General features: G+C 38.9%; 3 protein-coding genes across 4 annotated transcripts in view; 1 reads left to right on the top strand and 2 right to left on the bottom strand.

The window, feature by feature from the left end:
• cpne2 (copine II) overlaps positions 1 to 13,659 on the bottom strand; it is a 36,007-nt gene extending 22,348 nt beyond the window's left edge. For both annotated transcript variants that reach the window (XR_006361129.1, XM_044035768.1), the window contains exons 1-9: positions 13,447 to 13,659; positions 10,257 to 10,457; positions 6,311 to 6,490; positions 5,882 to 5,956; positions 5,589 to 5,660; positions 5,415 to 5,498; positions 5,112 to 5,201; positions 4,195 to 4,293; positions 2,438 to 2,524 (exon numbers count right to left, since the gene is read on the bottom strand). Coding sequence is in view for 1 of the 2 variants with exons in the window: in XM_044035768.1 (XP_043891703.1) it covers positions 2,438 to 2,524; positions 4,195 to 4,293; positions 5,112 to 5,201; positions 5,415 to 5,498; positions 5,589 to 5,660; positions 5,882 to 5,956; positions 6,311 to 6,490; positions 10,257 to 10,433 (864 nt within the window). In the remaining variant the exon portion in view is untranslated. The remainder of the gene's footprint in view (positions 1 to 2,437; positions 2,525 to 4,194; positions 4,294 to 5,111; positions 5,202 to 5,414; positions 5,499 to 5,588; positions 5,661 to 5,881; positions 5,957 to 6,310; positions 6,491 to 10,256; positions 10,458 to 13,446) is intronic.
• The window catches only part of necab2 (N-terminal EF-hand calcium binding protein 2), a 521,316-nt gene that overhangs the window by 186,163 nt on the left and 314,024 nt on the right, over positions 1 to 21,129 (top strand). The gene's annotated exons all lie outside the window — the stretch shown is intronic.
• Positions 14,706 to 21,129, bottom strand: part of nlrc5 (NLR family, CARD domain containing 5) — a 33,351-nt gene continuing 26,927 nt past the window's right edge. Inside the window, exons 47-55 of the mRNA XM_044035762.1 lie at positions 19,864 to 19,962; positions 19,269 to 19,355; positions 17,694 to 17,777; positions 17,527 to 17,610; positions 17,315 to 17,398; positions 17,143 to 17,220; positions 16,593 to 16,676; positions 16,251 to 16,334; positions 14,706 to 15,857 (exon numbers count right to left, since the gene is read on the bottom strand). Of these exons, the coding sequence (XP_043891697.1) occupies positions 15,770 to 15,857; positions 16,251 to 16,334; positions 16,593 to 16,676; positions 17,143 to 17,220; positions 17,315 to 17,398; positions 17,527 to 17,610; positions 17,694 to 17,777; positions 19,269 to 19,355; positions 19,864 to 19,962 (772 nt within the window). The 3' untranslated portion in view covers positions 14,706 to 15,769. The remainder of the gene's footprint in view (positions 15,858 to 16,250; positions 16,335 to 16,592; positions 16,677 to 17,142; positions 17,221 to 17,314; positions 17,399 to 17,526; positions 17,611 to 17,693; positions 17,778 to 19,268; positions 19,356 to 19,863; positions 19,963 to 21,129) is intronic.

Below are 21,129 nucleotides of genomic sequence, written 5' to 3'. Positions count from 1 at the left end.
CAGGGGGGTAAAGTTAGGAAAACGAGGAGGATGAATGCAGCCACAAAAAAACGTAATAAAAAGGGCTTTTTTATTTGATATAATTAACATAATAACAAAAAAAAAAACGTTATATGTGATTAACTGATTTTAACAGCACAGATTTAAACAAACTAAACAATAATAAAAAAACATTACAAATCTATTTTAAAATCAAGTATTACATTACCACTTATTATCTTGTTTGAACACAATCTCCACTCCAATTACAATGAATATTTACCACACTTCTTTACTGTCATTAGTCTAATCCCTGCCGGCAGCCAACAAATATAATTACTGTATTAGCGTTTTGTGCATTTTGTGCTGTGTGTGTGTGTGTGTGTAAATAAATGTGTTATGTCTTGCATCACGGGGGAAAAAGGGGAGAAGGACTAGATTCAATTATGAAAGCTATTACACAAACACACACACACACACACACACACACACACAGGTTTACACAGCTATTCTTCTCAGGACACTGAATTGATTTCCATTCATGTGAACAGCTAAACAAAGTGTTAACCCTAACCTTAACTATAACCAGTTAACGACTAACTCTAACCTTAACCTAACCACAATTATTATTATTACAAATATTCACCCTAAACTTAGCCAGTTCCTCAGAAATGAGGTTTTGCCTCATCAGGACCAGGTTTTGGTTTACAGGACAGCACGCACAGCTATACTGACTCAATATCGCAGCTTTATGCGTCTTCTGTGCGTCACACTGTTCCAGTTATTTAGAAGTTATAAAGACACAATTATAAGTGTGTCACTGATCAAAATCAAATGCTGCATTGAGTGGATTATGAGGTGACAAAAGGACAAGCATGAAGGTTTACTGAATGTATTATCTTCCCTTCTCTTTTTTTTTAATACTAAAGTATATAAAGCAATTAAAAAAAGCCATTTAAAAAGGTCTAATGTGTAAGATTTTGTAACATCTAAATGTTGTTGTAAACTTCTGTTCTTGGCCTTCTGGCATAAATCGAGGCCCTTTTCTAAAACACATATAAAATGCTTATTTTACAGGCTATAAAACACAAACCATATTTATTTATTTATAATATATATATGTATATATATATATATATATATATATATATATATATATATATATATATATATATATACATATATATACATACATACATACATATATACATACATACATACACATATACATATATATGTATACATACATACATATATATATATATACACACACATACATATATATATATATATATATATATATGTATATATATACATACATACATACATACATACATACATACATGTATATATATATATACATGTATATATTTATAGTATATTCAAATTCTCCTGATAAACCCTCCTTAATATTACGCACTGGACCTTTAAAAAGACTCGAAAACCAACAAACATCATCATTCATCAAAGCAACAGCGACAGCACCTCCGGCAAAAAGTTACATATGAAGAACACAGCAGGAGCTTTGCCTTGGTCAGATGTGATAATGAGCCTCGACGTGAGATTTTCAGGCTGTAGCCTCACATTAGCTCACTCTGATTATTTCATTTTGGGAGTCGGGAGGGAAAAAGCACGATTTTTGGACAACTGCTTTGTCACGCACAGTACCTTGAGATGAAAATTGAATATTAAAAAAAAAAAGAAAATATGTGTACTGCAGTTCCCGGCTGGAAGCAGCTCTACAGTCCTGAACTCAATGAGCAATAACTCCCCATCTGTGCAGTTTTTATCCTCACACACATTTAAAAAATGTTTACTTCTCATGGTTTAAATCAACCCCCATGAGCAGCTGTTTCTCAGCAGCTGAAGGGAAGTAAATTAGTTGGTTAAGAAGTACCTATAAACACAAGTCCAGTGTTGCTTTGATTCAGTAATCAACACCCGGTTTTAGACAAAAATAATAAGGGATTATTATTTTTAAATAATGAAAACAAACGTTCTTACGCTGACTTTTCAGCTTCATGTTCTGGTTTCTCTGCTTCATATAATCATTAAATCATTAAAACTAAATACTTGAGAACATCATTTCCAGGTTTGCTCGATAATGAAAATAATCGTTAGTTGCAGCTGTAATTAACTTGGCATGGTTCAATGAAATGGGATTAATGTAGGCCAACAGAGACTGACTAAATGTGTTTTTAATAGAGCTGAAACAATTACTCGATTACTAAATGAATCGTCAACTATTTTGATCATCGTTTAATCGGTTTGAAGCTTTTTTCATGATTAAAACAAGATTTCTGAATGCTTTTTAGAAATGTCATTTCAGTTTTTATTTATCCTGAAGTCAGTTCTTTGTCTTAAGAGTGGATATGAACACATGTTGCATAAAAGCGTCCAAAGTTACAGGATATACTGTAGAGTGTGTCAACGTCTCAGTGAGTAAATCCATACTCACCTTACATGACTTGACAATGATGAAGCCAGAGTTTTTATAATTCTTCTTCTTCTTCTGCTTCTTGGGGTTGATGCAGTCAAACTCCACCTGAGGAGAGAACAGAGAGTCACAGGAGAAGAAGTGAAAGACGAGGAGTATCAGTATCAGAAAAGAGGGGAGATCGCGGAAAATGTGTGTGTGTGTGGGGGATAACAGAGATGACAGCAGAGCTGGAAACGGAAGCTGGGAAATGAAGAGATGACAGAGAGAGAGAGACGTGACTTAGATTTGCATGTTTTCCGTGCGATGCATACATTTACTTCAACACTGACACGAGGTAATTGCATAAAAAACTAAACAATTAATTATACTTGAATTAAACTGAATTAATCCAAGGATGAAAGACAAATGAAGGCATTGGAATCTTTATCTCATTAAATCTACACTTTTTCGATAGCACTGTGTTTGATCACAACAGACACGGTCTCGCATGAAGATTTAGTCAGATGGTGATTCATATGACAGGTAACTCTAAATGCCTTGTCGTGTTCCCGGGGCTCAGCTAATGGCTGTTTTACATCTCAAAAGCACCTCTCATTTTCTCATCCTTCCTTACACACACACTGTCTCTCACACTCCATCCCCCCCTTCTCTCCATCCTGCCTCTCTCGTTCTATCTTTTTCTTTTCTCCATCTTTCTCTCCTCGTGCTTGTTATTTTGTGTAACCCCCCCGAACATCATTACCACAAACGAGGAGACTCTGTAGGAGAAGTCATGAGGGCTGCTTTGGCACATGAACACATGCAGTTTCACAGATGAACACATGCACAGATGCACGTGTTAACGCTCTCCGTCTCTCTCTCTCACACACACACACGTTCTTGTACAGCATTCGTAGTGAGGAAAACCATACATATACAGTGCTACACACACACACACACACACACAAGTTAGAATATATAAATATAAATATTTTAGAAATCTTTCAAAAACTTGTTTGAAAGCTAAAAATCTTATTACTCTTTTTTGGCAACTGAATTCACCTTTTTATTAATCAAAATTGTGAGCCGAAATTAGTCAACCACGAAAACTAATGTTTCTGTTCAGGAATGCAAATAAAAAACATTTAATTTGACATCTTAATCAAGAAATAATAACGTGCTTTTCTATTTCTCCTGTTTTTTTGTAATATTGGAAATTTGAAAAATCATGGATAACAATAAGTATTTTATTCTAGCATTAAAAAAAATATTTAAGTTTTTCAGAGCTTCAACTGTACATAATGATTTTTACATGACGATAATTACCCCTGCTTTGAGTTGAGGGCAGCTTTGGGTAGTGGTCTAACAAATGTGTTAAGCACTGTGCATCAATCAGATATAATACATTTCCTAGTCCCTTACCTTAACCTTTACCATGACAACGCCCAACCCAACTCCAACACTAAGACCAAGTCTTCACACTTAGGAGTTGCGAGGACCACTCAGAATGTCGTCACAAGGTCAAAGGGTCATCACAACGATAGACTTGAATCACAATTCATTCTCATAGTCTAATACAGACAGGCTCACCAAAACTGGAAAATCAAAACGTTGATTTCTCCAGCAACACTTGGAAGGTTTGGTCAGAGTTTGTAGGAAACTCCTTTCAACAGGTCAGGATCGTGGGGGTGAATTCATGTGAGGGATTTTTCTTTGGCACAACAATCTCAACAACTCAACAAACCAGCTGAAAGCCAGACTTGATTTGTTTTAAATGAAACCAAACTGTGTCTTACCTCCACCGAGTTCTGGGCTTCACTCATCTTGGTAACTGTGGTTTGAAACTCTCCGATGAAGTCGTGGCCTCCGTCGTTGTCGTAGTCATAACACAGGACCTGTCATTATTTAGAGCACATCGCAGTATGGCATTATATTTTTGGTGATTTAACAACCACCTCCATATTGTCACGGGTCAAAAAGTGATGATTTGTCTACATTTATTGGAGAAAACGTGACTTATTTGAACACACAATTTGTACATGTTCGTGGTCATAAACCAGAACTGGATAATGGAACATGATAAAAGGTGCAGTGTGTATAATTTAGGAAGGTTTATTGACAGTAACCAAGCGTATAATTGCTTTAAAATAAAAACAGGGTCCCCACACCTTGGATGTCATCAAATTCAATGACTTTCAATAATCCCCTTAAAATTCAAGGACCAAATGTGTTGACACAGCCCAAGATGGGAGGGCAACTTGTAAGAGCTGCTTCACCCATGATGGCGTCCACTTTTATTGATTTGCAGCACACTCTGAAGTGATTGTCCTTGGGATCTTGGTCAAAATCAGTCTTTGTCATTTCCTTTGAGATCATGCTAAGCGTTACTCACTTGTTGCTCTGCATGGAATCTCACGTCAAGGACAGAGAGAGACAGTGGACAGTGTCCACAACACTGCTGTGTTCTACATACATCAAGTAATGCAGGGTATGAAACAGTTGGTGGCGTCGTAAAAAACCAGGGAGACATTTACCTAAATATCAAATTAACTTCTCTTTTTTTTGCACAAAATTCAAGCGCTTTTAACGACCCATGTCTATTTAGGGCAATTTTCAAGGATTTCAAGGACCTGTGGGAACCATGCAAAATCAGGATCAAGTGTATTTTTTTTTTTTAGTTGGCACCGCGTTTGCTTCTTTCCTAATGACTGACCTTGATGTTTCTGTCCACATCTCCGTTGCAGAGAGAAATGAGAGGCACAGTAAAAGATTTCCACGCTGGGTCTAAAGTGTTCTTTATGACCTGGAGTCACAGACACAGAAACAAGCAAGTTATTATTAAGTCACTCAGAAACAGATATGTGGTGCAGCTGCAGAATTACCTCAGCATCTGTAATTGCCTTCTGTTCTTACACTTACACTGCATGACCCTGTGTAATACATGCCTTCACTAAAAAAAGACAAGCTTGCCACAGTGATAAATGAAGGTGCCGTTAATCTCCCACCCGTGACTCACCTCTGTCCTGTGCACCAGCATCCATTTACCATCTTCTCCCTGTTTATGGAACTCCAAGTAGGGGTCTGACTTCCCAAAGAAGTCCTGCGCAGAAGAGGAAACAAGATGAGCACTCATGTTCCATAACAAGCTGATCAAGGGTGAAGATCAGGGGGGATGGGGTGAGCTGCTCACCTTTTTGTCCAGTTTACGTCCACTCAGTGTTAACGTGATGATTCTGTTGTCAGACAGCTCCTGAGCTGTTATCTACAGTAACAAAGATAGCACCATAAAATAGCTGCAAACAAAAATACACAGCAACAGACGTGGCAACAACCTCACTCCACTGTCATCATCATCATCATCATCACCACCATAAAATACTGCAACCATGCCATTAAACATAATCCATGTGGATTACAACGGCAACCACAGATGACAGGGTGCAGAGAGAAAATCAGGACACAAAATAAAGCACCTGTACTTACCATGATGGATCCTTTGCCAGCTGGCTTCCCATTGGCTAAGATCAACGGTCTGTGGAGTTTTTTATTGGACACGATCTAGTGGACAATTAATAAAAAATCTTAAATTTAACGCATTTTAATTTGAAACACACAGGCTTAAAAACTAATTCCCTGAATAAGGATACATCCTTACTATGTTTATACTCAAAAAAAGGCGTTTTCAGATAAAAACTTGATTATCCTTTGCAGTTGTTTTAAAGGTGGATTTGGTTCACATCTGATCGAGGCATGGTTAGTAAGAGCCAGTCAGGAAGTGTAAGTGGGTAAATGAATCCCTATTTTCAGCCCAGTAGTATGTAGTATGGATGTAGACTTAGTTTCCCTCTCATTGAATTTATCAGCAGTTAGTTCCTACATTATCTACAGCCACTTGTAAAAATAATTCCGTACCACTCCAAGCGTGCAAATGAATTCTCCCAGGAAGTCGTGTTCGTAGAGTTGCGTGGCGCACTTGTCCTCGTCGAACATGGCAAATCGAAGCTTCTGGATCTCCTCAAAGTGGTAGTCCACCTGAAACTTCACCCCAAACACCGGATTCAAGTTGTTCACCGCTGTTTCAGTGCGGCCCAGCTAAACCACAAACAGACACACAGAGAAAGAGAGAGAGATGTTTAAAAGAAAATCGCCCATGTAAGAAGGAGGGAGCTCACCAGTCTAATTAGATTTATTCTCTGGGCACCATGAACGTGTGGAATCATTACTCTTTTCCAGTACGAGTCAAGGAATCAGCTGTTCAATTCAATTGCTACATTTATTCCAACAATTTTTGATAAACAATTATTGGGTTTTAAGCGACTCAAATATGAATATTTTCTATTTTCTTTGCTCCTCTATGACCGATAACTTGGTGTTTTCCAATCCCAGTCCTCAAAGACCACTGCCCTGCCTGTTTTAGATGGTGTGTTGAAGCAGGGCAACGTCTAAAACAGAGGTCCCTGAGGACCAAAATTGGGAAACCTGGACGTTAACTGAATATCTTTGGTCTGTGGACAAAACAAGTCATTTGTGTACATCCTCATTTAGAGTTTGGGGCAACACAGCTCAACACTTTGAATCTGTACATTTAAATTTCCTGACATGCTCCATTTAAAAGTGTATTATAATAACAATAATAATGATAAAGCAGATACTTCATTTGTTCACAGTCACAAATACTGATGCAGCAAATGGTGTCACAGCTTCACAAGTCTGCAGTAAAGATGTGATTTTAAACCCCACTGATTTTAGCTTCCCTGCTGTTTGTGGTAAAATATCGTTCTGTATGTGAGTTCTCACTTGTCGTTATGCAGGCTTAGACTGTGTATGTGTGTCCTTAACACGTGCTAAGCCTTGAGGGATTTTGAGTTTAGAGCGAGAAAACAGTATTCTGGTATCTAGAGAATCAATATTTCTATAAGCTTCTCTAATAATAGCTGTAGCTGTGATGGTTTTGTTTTCTTCATTCATGAGATCCCTCCAATCCCTCTTGAGTTCATCGCTATTTCTGCTCTTTTCCTTTCTCTTGGTAATTTTTACCGAAGTCTTTTTTCCCCCCACCACTCCTTTCTCATCACACTCTCTCACACCTCCTGGCTCTCACACCCTTACCCCTCTCCCTCTCCCTCTTCTCTCTCTCTCTTCCCCCCCGACGGACTCAGCTGCTTCTCACACCTCTATCTTGCAATGGAGACGAAGACAGACGGCAAGTGCGACGGAGACAGAGAGAAAGAGAGGGGAAGACGGGTTGACAGAAATCAGAAAAAGAAGGAAAGAGAAAGAGAAACAAAGGGAACAGGAGGGGAGCCCGAGAAAGTGAGAATGCCGAGGACGAGTGCGAGAGCAGAGCAACAGCTAACTGTGGAGAACATCCAAGAAATAAGGTTCGGGCCTCATTTCGCCTCCGCCGCCGTCGTTGCCTCACTCCATGAGCACTAAGCTTTTGTTTCCCTTCCGGTTGCCATAGTAACCATTGGCAATTTCACATCAGAGCCACATGCCCTGCTGACCGACAGCGAGCTACAACCTGAGGCACTCGCCTACACACACACACACATATTCACACAAAAAACACACACACTTGCCCCGTTGACCAGCTGTTCGCTTAAGAGAAGCCTTGAGGCAGCAACCTACACACACACACGTGTGCACACACACACACAAACTTCAACACGTTCCTCTTCAGCATCTTCAGCTCATGTTCGTTTCTTCGCATAAACCCTGACAATATGGCCATTCAGTTGTTGTACTGTATACTGCTTATAATAAAGCAAGAAACACAACACAAGTACGTACTTATGAGCATGATTTTTTGCAAGGATCTTTTTTCAATCTCAACTAATTGATTATCTAGCCATAAAATGTCAGAATAAAAATGAAAAATGTTCAAATCCCAAAATGACAACATCCTCAAATGTCTTGTTTTGTCCAAAAACCCAAATACATTCAGTTTACCGTCATAAAAGGGGCAAAGAAACCAGAATATATTCACATTAAAAGAAGCTGAAACCATGGATCACTCATCATGGGATGAGCTAAAGGTTCAATGCTGGGTCAAAAATCACTCAACGGGAAAATCTGACATGGTCCAAAAACACTGAAAAATCCCATAAATACTTTACTAGAGCACGGACTCTAGAGGGAAAAGTGTACACCGTCCATCGATGTCTTGGGAATGGGAACCAGAATGTAAATGTCAGCCGTGCTGTGTGGACTTCAATATAATTTGAATTTACACATCAGCACAAGCGTGTTTTTAACAGCTTTGTAGTGTTAAAAGATATAAAAGATCTGATGCATCAGTCGATCCTCAAGGTCCTGATGTCGCTGTCAGGCACAAAAAGTGGTGTAGAACGCTCCCCGATTAAATTGATCGTCAAGCAACAGCAATGATTTAAAAGGGTGTTAGATGTAAGAAATGAATGATTTGCAGGTTGCCAGCTGTTTGGCAACACGATGAGGTGCAGAAATGGGTCGTAAACACCGGACGTTACCCAAAACCTCACTAACCCCCTCAAAAACAAGGTCTTCAGTGGAGATGTACAGCTTAAAGGGAAGAGGTTGTGAGGGGATGTTTACCATATATAATGTTTTATCGTCTCTTACATTTACACTTACAGCCTCTGTCTGTTGCTAACGAATGAACATGTATCAATAGGTTATTGGATACGAGTGTGGTCTATGTCGTCCTGTTTAAGAAACTTAATCAATGTTTTCAATTGGTATTGCAGTAACCGCTTTAAATGCTAAAAGGTCCATGTTCTACATACTTAAGAAAAAGCTCCTTTAAGTAGTCAATTACCAATCAATTGAGTCACTGTGGAAGCTCTAAATCTTGGCTCTAGTGGTTCTCTTCCTTGTTCTCCCAGTTCTTTGGGATGTGGAACACTGAGGCCATATCCACGCGGAAAACGGAACTTTCCCGATGTGATCTTTTAAATTTTTTAAATGTTTACAACACCCTTTTTCCCAAAATTAGTGTTTTAGGGCTCCCTGTGTGGACAAAAGGCCAATACAAAACCTTTGCAGATTATCTTGCTTCCTGTGTGGACGGAGATAAATGACTGTAAATGTAATATTGACGCACTTGCAGCACTTTACGGAACATTACGTTACAATCTTCAGAGCCCTTTGAACAGGTCTACATAACCAAACCACATCCCACTGGGCTCAGCATCACAGGCCTCTTGCCAGATGGACAAGACAATGCGAGTTTGAATCTGACTCACAACACATGCTGCCTGCAAACTCACACAGACAACAAACACAATTCTTTCATCTTTTCCTCTGCTGAAGACCCACCACAGTGAAAGTGACCTTGAAAGTCTTCTCTCCGGTCCTCTCTGTATTTCTGTCTCCCTTTTATCATCTTCTCTCCGTGTCCCTGGAGCCGATATGCAGCATGGAGAAACATCTGAAACAGTGTTGACTGCCGATGAGCCGAACACGAATGTATCATCTCTCTGTTTTTGCATAATGTGCCATTTTCATCCTTCATTTCTCTCCATTTCCACTTCTTTCACAAAGACAAAACACCTCTTCCTTCTCACCTCACCTGTGAAGGTTTTCAGTCATCCAGGTCATAGTCATCTTCAGTATTTTGCTGAAGAGTGAAGTTGAAGACGTTTCACCACCTTGTCTGAAGAGGCTTCTTCAGTTCATAAATGAAGAAATTCAAAACTTCTTCTGAGAAGCAGTTCTTGTCCTCCTTCTGCCAAGTCCTCCTGAACTGAAGGAGCCTCTTGGATGAGAGGTCAAGCAAGTCTAGATGCCTACAGCTAACTCTATAGATTATTCTTCTCACCCTTCCCCTCTCTTCCTCCACCACCTCCATCTTCCATTTATCAAAATTCATTCTTACCTCCACCCAGTTTCCGTCCACTTCATGGAAAAGAACACAGAATGGGTCCGACTTGGAGGCTACGTCTCGGTCCAGGAGGTTGGTTGCGGTGACGGACATCTCCACCCGAGTGATGCAGTGCTGAGGTCCGACACTGCGTGTCTGGCCGTCGGCGCCTGAGCCGAGAGTGTAGGCCATGATCTGAGGTCAGAACTAATCACCCTGAAATAAACAAGGCAGAGAAGTCACTTTTTTCAAAGTTTCATACATACCCACGCATCATCCTACACTGGCTGACCACTTGTAAACTTTAGAAAACTTTTATGAAAACTCCACAAGCACAATACAAATAATGTCTTTTTGCAGCCAAAACAATTGTGTGAGATTGTATATTACTGACATAAACCATACAATCTCCAGGATAGTCCTCTAGTTTATCCTATTTAGCACAAAGCACAAACAACAACTTAGTTATGTGTGACAAAAAAACACATTTAAATCACCTGGAACCATGTCATTTTTTTCAAGTTTTTGCTTGAAATATCACATATATTTTTCTCCACTGAATTAAATCTGCATCTGCTTAAATTCACTATATCTCAAGAATACGTTTTACTGGAAACTGAAGTTTGTGTCTCGTTACAAACTGCTCACTCTCCTGCACCAAAATCCATAGAGAAAATCAGTGATTTTACATCTCCTGCACAGAGGAGTTGTTGATACACTGCTGCTTCTATCAGTTAACTTCAAATGCGTTATTTTGTGACTTTGGATTTTCAAATAAATTAATTCAGATTTACCTCACTGACACAAACTAAACAAAACGAGGCTCCTGTTACACCATGAGCTAAAAACACAGATTTTTCTTCTATATGGACTTTGGTGTAGGGAGAGTGAGCAGTTTACAACTTTGTGACAAGAGCAGCAAACATATTATTACATTTAAGAATCAAGCAGGTGTACATTTCTTTAGTACCTCAAACATTTACAAATTTAACCTAACTACAATGAAATGCTCAATCCTCAACAAGTCCAAAACCATCAAACAGCTCTTTGAATTTGTAAAGAGTGACACAATATTTCACAGTCATGGTTTTGAAACAAAATTGGTCCCCACAACTACAGAAGGACACACAGAAAGACACACACCTAATGTCCAGAGCCCGGATCAAAGCTGGTTGCAGAACCTCCAAAATGATGAAACCTCAATGCAGGGGTGAAAAGGAAGTAAAGAGCAAACCCCCCAACATGTATTTTAAAACACTAACAAAACCTGCCTGCCGTCCCCTCTCGGTGTATAACTCACAGTAAATCATGTTCTGAACGCATTGAGGACGAATCACAAACCCACCAGCAGCTTGTGTCCATGCAGGTTTGGTTCTCAGAGTGGCGAGTGCTGAAAACGATGCTGTCTGTTGCTAAGATACTAATGTGTCATAAGCAGCGTGCTTCTCCCGTTCTGCTGCTGTTCTGATGTCACACTGGTAGTAGTGGTGGTGCTGCGCTGAAAATACCAGTGCAATACATTCATTCATTCATTCATTCATTTACTCAACCATTCATAGGCGCTGAAAAAGCTGCTGTGTGACTGGATGAATCCCTGTTTACTTATTCAGCCTCTTTAGTGCAAAATAAACAGCAGTTTGAATGACGAGTGAACGGATTAAAAAACAATGAGAGGACAATAAGTATCATGTGTAAGTGAGTCTAACACAAACAGACGCTACTTATGCAAATCGTACTCGATGCTGTAATGCAATGAAGGGCAGATGGTAAAGAAAAATATCCTGGAGAAAATGTCTACTATCAATGTTTTCAACAAGAGGCTGGCATTATGAATGTCTCTTGTCATGATTATCCTGACCCAAATAATTGTCCTAATTTTAAAAACATGCTATAATTTACAGTCGTCTTAAATGTCAGTGGGTTCAACCTTTTGTCTGTACCTCCATTTGGTTTAGAGAAAGTGCCACTATATTCAAATAATATAACAATAATATCATGAATCACACTTATTTTTGTCAACGTTGTACTACTGGCTGTCGAGCTTTAAAACTTTAATGCAATACTTAAAAGATCTTTTTTTCAAACTAGCCTGATGTTCTTGTTTTGTCCACAAACCAAAACACAGGGAGTTCTAATGATTTCTTTGTCATATGGAGCAAAGAAAAATATTCGCATCAAAGATTCCTGAAAAACCCTTCAACCAATTAATTGTTTATCAAAATAGTTCACAATTAATTTAGTAATCGATTAATAATGGATTGTTGTCAGCCCTAGAAGATATTCTTATAAAATTTAGGGGTTAGCAGTAAGTTAAGGGTTTCTAATTTCCGCACTCAATCCGAACTTTTGTGCTTTTGCTGCATTCCATTTGTAGTCGGACCTCGGAATTTCCAACTCAGAAACTCGGAGCAACCTCCCCATACAAACACTGCTTCTTTTGCCATTAATAGCACAGTGTTGTTGTTTTTGTTCCACAGTAAATCAGTCCTGCATAGTACTATTTATTTGTGATGTTGCTACGCTGTTTGCTAACATATCCCCAATATGTTAGCATCCATGTTTTTTTTCCCCCGACTTCTCTCTGGAACGTGGAGCTGACAGAGTCTTGACGTAAATGGATGTTCCAGGTACAAATCAGGTTTTGACAGATGTTTGGACCTTTAGTCTCTAAAGAATAAATGATTTAAACGCATTTCTTGTTGTTTGAATATTGCAATTATTTTGTGAATGACAGGAAATGTTCCCATGCCTATTATAAATACTGACCCTGCTGTGCATCAGTCACACCTGAGACATGTCCCTGCAGGACAGGACAGTCCAGGACGGTGCTAATAACACAGTGAAGTCATCATGCAGACAGTCAATTAAGTCAAATGACATATTCTGGCTGCCACATTTAACCAAAACTCGGAGAGACGTAAACAACAATCAGTTGTTAACTTTAATTAAACGTGGAATTGCTCTAAAAAAAAAAACAGAAACTGTCTCTTTACTGTCAAAATTCACCGTGCATCTCCGGTGTTTGTCTAAAAATGCTGTACCTCCAACATCCTTCCTCTAAACGTCTACACGGCATTTTACCGTGTCATTTCATGGACTGACACATTTTGCACAAGTAAACGCAGTTTGTCAGTGTCTCTTTGAGAGTTACATTTCTGCGCGTAACTATCACACAAACAAACAACAACATTAGTCTCACACTCACCTCAGTCAAACGACGTCCAACTTCTCACCAGCTGACACTTTCTTCTTACCGCGCGCGCGCGCACACACACGTTAATTCCCGTTAAAACAAGTAATTACGAAAATTCGAACAAACAATTTGTTAAAAAAAAAATAAAAAAGATTAGTCCATAAAAAAATTAAACCGTCGTTGCCATTTTCCCTGGAAGAAGCAACAGCGTGAACATCCTCACCCTCGTCCTTCTAACGTGTAAAATGAATGAAGCAACCTGCGTCAAGTTAGCAGCACTAGCTTAAGAGGACCGGACGTGCTGCGAGATTACCTGCAAAATAAAAGCGTCACTGCCAAAGCACTTCCGTTTAAGTTTATTTGTCAAAAACAACTAGTGTGTATTCTTGTATTTATTTGCGTTTTGTTTTTGTTTTTTTAAGTCAAAATATTTGATTTGCTAGTATTTCCTTTTGTGTGCTTTGTTATTTTTTTTATTGATTTGTGATTTTTTTTTTTACACATTAATTGTGTTTTGAATTGTGTGACATTGGTTGTTGTCTTAGTGTCTTTAATTTAGGCATACAACTGCAGCATAAATACATGTATTATTATCATTATTGTATCTAAGTATCGATTTGACATGTTGTTCCCATGGCACTCTCTTGTGGTTAATACAGGTACATCAACTTGGGTCTCTCTCCATCTCTCTTTGTGTGTGTGAGTGTGACCTACTGAACATGTCAATGAATTGGTAATATTAACTCAGTTATATACATTAACAATGTAAGGGAGCACATAGTGTCATAATTTGCACACATTGAACATGTTATTAATTGTAAATTGTACTTTTCATGTTATGTTTTCTTATCACTATATAGAAAATTATTAATAATACAAAAGAACCTGTATATGTCACATTCCCCACAGCTATCAGTTAAAAATTACAGAACAATTTATTTTGAAACCACTAAATAGAGTCTAAATACTCAATAAAATATTGATCACAGCTGAGATTAAAATCATGTTTCGCTGCACCACCTCTTTTCACCTCAAGAGGACACCAGATAGAAATAAATGAGAGTTCAGTGACTGCTTTTGGACAGCAATGTTCCCAGCTGTCATATCAGCAGCTGTCACCACACACACACACACAGAGTCTGTTAAAGGACATTACAAACATTCCTTGTGGTGGTCGTTTTAGCTGCATTTGGACTCTGCCAACATATTAAAGTGAAACATGTGCTGTGTTGTGACATAAGAGACGGACAGGAAATTAAACACGCTGCAAATAAAAGGCCAAAATATTATTTTAATTTTCATTTCAGTGCCAAAATGAAACAGAAGTGATTCATCACACGAGAACTCAAAACTCAACCTGAAGGCAAACTTTAACAAAAGAAAAATCTTGTGCCAGTTCATATGAAACCTCTGCAGAGCTGATCATAGAAATGAATGAAATGGACACAAACAAAGAGGAATGGGAAAAGGAGAAGGTGAACTCATTTTAGAAATGAGAGGATCAATATAACACCAGAGAGTTATAATCTGCCATTTACTTCAAAATAAATAAACAACAAAAAATAAAACGTCAAATAATATTATGCAAAATAAATACACAATTTTGGAACAGAGACCACAACCTAAAATGAGGAGGAGTAGAAGGAGCCTCCCTTTCAACTCTTTCTTTACTGTAATTTCATGAATTATTATCGTGTTTTCACAAATGTGGCCTCTGATAATTGTAAACACCATCATAGTGCAATCTGCTAACATCACAGTGCAAACGTCTTCACAGGATCTCTTCAGTGTACATTACTGATAAAAAAACAACAACTTTATAGTCATATCTTGCATCTTATGCTTCTGCATGTTTTAAATTAATTACTCATTAGATAAAATAAAGCCACACATTGCAAGTCACATTTGTGTGACTTACTCTATGTGAATGACCTGACAAGCGCAAGATGTGATGTTTTTTACAAAATAAAACATCAACGTAACGTTACTATTAGTTGATTCTCAGTTTACGGAAACTAGAGACAAGTCAATGCATAGTCATACTTTTAATACTGAAATTAAAAGATGCATACATTCTACCACATAGTGGTCTTTTTCAACAATTATGCCATTCAATACCAGCAGCTGCCATATTCTACCTACTTCTTCCCGTTTCATCACTTTTGAAGCTTCATGTTGCATGACGATCTGCAGGGTGAACACACTGTGACACTTATTTTGGCAAAGAGTAAAACAGTACTGTCAGCAGTGGTTTCACCTACGCAGACAAGAAGGATGCTCCTCCAAATTCCACAATGTCCATCACACACACACACACACACACACAGAGAAAGCATCAGCATCCAGTGGAGGAGAAATTCAGTCGCCTGTCTTTCAGGCTCAGCATGTGGGCTTCACTGGGTGAGACCTTGTTCCTCCAGAGCCTAACAAAAACACATTATTATCTATTGTATATGGAGCTGATTTAAGTAAAATTATATTAAAGTGAAAGCTCACTCTCCTTTTATATATTATATATATTTATATATATATACATTTTGTTTATTTACATATTTGAACTTACTGATGGAGGCAGCAGTGGATTTATAACCCCTGTGTGCTGTGATTTTCTCCAGGGACTTTGGTGCGATGAAATACACTTTTGTTTTCAATGGAAAAAGGCTGTCTAACATTTTTTTATCATTGGGTGAAAGGTTAAAGTGTCTTAAATCTGTTTTTTTTCTTCCTTTGTCTGTTCCAGTAGCCATGTTATCAGGCGTAAATGTACGAATAAAGCATCGTCTGCAGGTGCCGCTATGGGCCAAATCTTTTTTTACCTGATAATCTGAAGAGCAGGACACGACTGTAAGACTCGAAGCAAGGCCTCCACTCCAGAAACAGTCACACAGTTAGACTCCAGACTAGGACACACAAACACATACACATGTCGTGTAGTAGTGACTCAGCAAAATAACATATATAGCAACACACTTTGTTTCTGACGTGAAAATCCAGAGAATGACTTAATAACAATAATAATAATACAATATTGTTGTAATAACACAATAATACTACAGTGATAATATGTTATTTCATGTTGTTCCTGAAGAACAACGAAAATACAAAAATAGAAATGATATAAAATAAAAACTGAAAAAAATGTGATTCAGCAAACTCACTCAATTCTGGTCATTTTCAGACAAAAGGGCAAAACTCTGGCCAGTTCCAGCACCACGTCATCGCCACAGTTATTCCATCCCAGACTGAGAAGAGAGGGAGAAAATGAGAGGGACGGAGAGGAGATAATATACTATGTACTATTAGATTTAGTGGATTAGATTTAATTAATTAGTAGATTTCTTTTTAGATTTCGATTTTGTAAAAGCAAGAATATAGAAAACTACAGTGATTGGTGCACATGGGCCATCGTGTTCTCTATCTACGATAGAGCTGACGATCACCCAGAAACAAAACAAAGTCATTCAAATCCAACAGGATACGTCAGACAACTCTTCTCTTCATCAGCTGCTTTTCATAAAAAGTGAAGATAGTGGACAATTGTTGTGCAGCGAGATGAGATGATTACACAGGTGGACGAGCAAAGGGGAGGGAGATTTTACCGCATTACCAAAGATCCTAAAGAAACCAACGCTAAGTCACTTTAATATCTTGTAAACAAACAGAGCTCTAAAATTAACCAAATTGCTTACAGCCCATTTGGGATCATACCTCACTTCCTGTAAGAGAGGACAGTGTCTGAGACTGGCAGCTACGGGGCAAAGCTCCGGAGTCCCGACAGAGGTTAAACTGAACGTGCAGAACAAGACAGAGAAACAAATAATGATAATTAGTTTGTAAATAATACGTCTCGTGACTCCTGCGTCAATAAGACAAGTCTTACTTAATCTTGGTGAGGTTCTTCATGCACAGGATTGCTTTGGACAGACTCACTGACCCTTCACTTCCAATAACATTCAATGAAATACTAAAAAAGACACATATAGGAGTAAACAAACAGAATCCTCGGGATATTTATGACTAAGACAATAAGATTCAATGATTTTGAGTGTGTGTGTGTGTGTGTGTGTGTGTGTGTGTGTGTGCCTGCCTTACTCTAACACAGTGATGTGTGTCAACAAGGGAAGAACAAGGGTCATCCTGGCTGCAGTGAGGTCACCAAGACGGTTGCTACACAGACTGGACAACAAAGAGCAGCTTTAATATAACACAACCTAGATGATACTACAGTACATGGAAGCAAGATATATAAAGATCCTCACTAGAGCTCTTGCAGATGACTGCAGCCGATCAACGCCTCCAGCAGTCTGTCTCCCGATTGGTCGTCAATAAGGTTCTCTGCCAGTCTGGAGAGTGGACGGGCAAATGAAATAGTAAATAATACTGTAAATACTTTATCTTCTAGCAATCAAACTTGTTTGGATACTTTAGATTTAGCTTCAGTCAATAAAGGAAAATAATAAAACAAAACATAAACATTGATATACTTTTAAGTTCTTAGCCAAACCAAAACTACAACAAGGAGCAATGTACATTTATCTCAGTTCAAGCAGTTGTATGTTTATGTGCATATTAATGGTTTTATCTATATGGAACATAATAAATCAAGAAAATAAATCCATCTCAGAAAGTATAGTAATACTGGTGGATAAGGGTAAGATAGATAATAGATAAATAAATAATAATAATGTAAGGGCAGGATCAGACACCACAGAGCAGCAGGGAGAGTGCAGTGGTCTCTAGGAAGAACTCGGATTCTTACTGTATTCCACGACGTACTACTGTAGTTTTTGAGACTACCACTAGGTGGCGCCGCTGCAGGACAACATGTAAAGACGACTGTAAGTGTCTCAGGCAGGAACCTCGTGGTGCTGTCAGTCACTCTGCTGCTGAACCTGCTGTCTAACGGCAACAGCTGGTCCCAGTCAAGGCGGAAGCTACAGCCCAGTAAAAATAGTCTGTGTAATTTGACTGACTTTTAACCGGACACCGGGAGGATCAAGCAAATGCCAGGAAAATCATTTATGGAAACAACTTGACTCGAGTTAAGACCAGTAATGACAAAGCTGGAACATGGCTGTTAGAGCTGTTTCCCACAGTGTCAGCACAATCCTCCGTCTCGCAAGGTCAACAATTCTTCAATCTAGATGTGGATCAGCTTATGCTGTTCATGCTGCTCACAGTAAACAGACTAAAGCGGCCAAAACACATAACCTCCCTGATGTGACCGTGACAATATAGTGATCATAATATTAACATGATACTGATACCGTGTTATTTCTACACTAATTACTAAGGTAATAAAACTATGGGAAATCCAATCCAAATCCAACTTTATCTATAAAGCACTTTAAAAACAACTGAAACTATAAGTGCTGTACATCAGATATAAATAAAACAAAACAAACAATAAAACAATAACCTACTGTAGAAAGTATGAAAACAACAAAACAGGTAAAACTGACTCATACTGGGTCAAAAGCCATAAAGTAAAAATAGGTTTTACTAATATGTAATAATAATAATTATGGTAATTATTGAGTTCATGGTCGGCTGCTTATTGAGATTAATGGAGTTATTCACAAGGAGAATAAGATGGCGCTGCAATATTATGTCTTACCAATTTCAAACTACTAGTATTACCATCATATTGCCATGCTGTTACTGTACTTTAACTAAAAGTGTTAGCAATATTTTAATTTAATATAAAAGTGTACCAGAAACACGATTATTTTTCTACACATGTGTGGGGTGTGGCTATTAACTGTAAACCCCCGAAACACTTTCATTTTCAGAGAACAAATCAATGTCCGGTTATCCACAGCGACCTTTCCTACCTGATCTTCCTGAGCTCCGTCCAGCAGGGCAGGAGTCTGCTGCTCAGCTGCTCTACACCTCTGTCAGACATCCTCCATCCGTCCAACCTGAATCCAACGGACATCAAACATCGCTCAGGACCACATTTATTCATATGTCCTACATGTGAAGTCTACTCTTGTACATCATATGCCGCGTACTACACATTATATTCTATTTTCACTCTGTTCACAGTGTGCTTTTATTTAACCAGAAAGTCCCTTGAGAGAGAAAATCTCTTTTCTACTCGTGAGACCACGCAAGAGAGCTTATGACGTTGTATGTATTTGATTGCGACTGATCAAAGGTCACGGCCACTCCTACTGATTCTGAGTATGGGATCTTTTTATTTGTAACTGCAGTGATAAATGCTTACTTTTTTAAGTAAGCATCCGATCCACAACCTTTGAGCTGAAGGACGACTCAGTCCACCACTGAGCTACCGTCAACCCCCAAGAGCTATGGGTTTTTTTTAATGTTTTTTTTTCTTCCATGATGGATTTAAAAGAGGTCGATTCATTTTGATATTAGGTTTCACGACCATCACAAATCTGATTTTCTGTGAGTGAAACTCACTCGATCTCCTCCAGTCGTGTCAGCCCTTCCATCGAAGCGAGAAGATGCAGCGCACCACTTGTCTCTGATGATCCCACGACTGCAGCGATCTTATTTAGCCTGTCAAACACACACACACACACACACAAAAATCACAAAAGCATGTGACAAGGATGTAATCTTGCAAGCACGATACGTATTTATGCAATGTATAAACAATTCTTGTGTTCAGAGTGTCCTGTTTGTCGGTAAGCGACACTTTGCAACTTCGCACTATGAGCAGACAGGGAATGACGGGGAGGTGGTGGTGGTGGTGGTGGTGGGGTGGTTTAATCACATAATCAGACTGTATTAAATTCATGTCGAGGTTCATGCCGAGTTGCTGACATGCTGGTATGACAAGCTGTGGCAGCGGTGTGAGCGGTGTGAGCGGTGTGAGCGGCGAGCGACGCTGCAGCTCTGGCAGAGGCAGTGTGAGAAAAACGCATGTCATAAATAGAGCAGATTATTAGAGAGTCCGATGCTACATGTGTGTCAACAAAATGTGTCAGCATTAAAATGATGAATGAAAAGGGACCGGAATAACCTTTGAGAGCCTGAGCCACCGCTCTGTTAAATAAATACTTACTACTTACTACTATGTGAGGAGTTCGAAGTCGTGGTTTGATCATGTCAGTTTGTTTGCATGAGGTATTGGCACATTGTCCACGACACAGCTCCAGCACGACTCGACTCGGAATTCTTCTTTTCCATTAGTGATAATACCTGGTACCTGGTACCTGGTGCTTCTTTAGTACCTGCTCTGGCGAGCTGAGCTGATACCAAAATGTGACAACGTCACGGGCGTGACGTTCGACACAAGAATCAAACCGCACTGTAGATCAGTTAAAAGGATGAAAATCCCCGAAAACTTGCGTTAATCCCCAACATTTAGCAAAGGAAATGTCTCAAATGTTCTATTTCTGCATTTCTATTTCTATTTAACAGAGGCGATCGAGGGCCGAATCACAACCCGTTCAGTGGTATTTCAGTTCAGAGACGCAGATGCAGGAAGTACTGAACGATTCTGTGAACACATCATGTTAATGAACCGACTCTCGCGAGTGCTTTACAAGTCACTTGTCACTCGTTTGTGTGTGTCACGTATAAATCGACTCCCCTCGCGTCGAGCAACTGTAGTAATGGAAAAGGATGCCAAACCAAGTTGAGTGGAGTCGAGCCGTGCCGTAACTGTATAGTGGAAAAGACACGAGGAAATAACAAGGATTTTAGCCACAAAAAACATTA

This window comes from Solea senegalensis, linkage group LG10 (genome assembly GCF_019176455.1).
Source record: "Solea senegalensis isolate Sse05_10M linkage group LG10, IFAPA_SoseM_1, whole genome shotgun sequence".
Lineage (NCBI taxonomy): Eukaryota > Metazoa > Chordata > Actinopteri > Pleuronectiformes > Soleidae > Solea > Solea senegalensis.
Note: the sequence above shows the minus strand (reverse complement) of the source record. Positions and strands in the feature narration are given on the sequence as shown.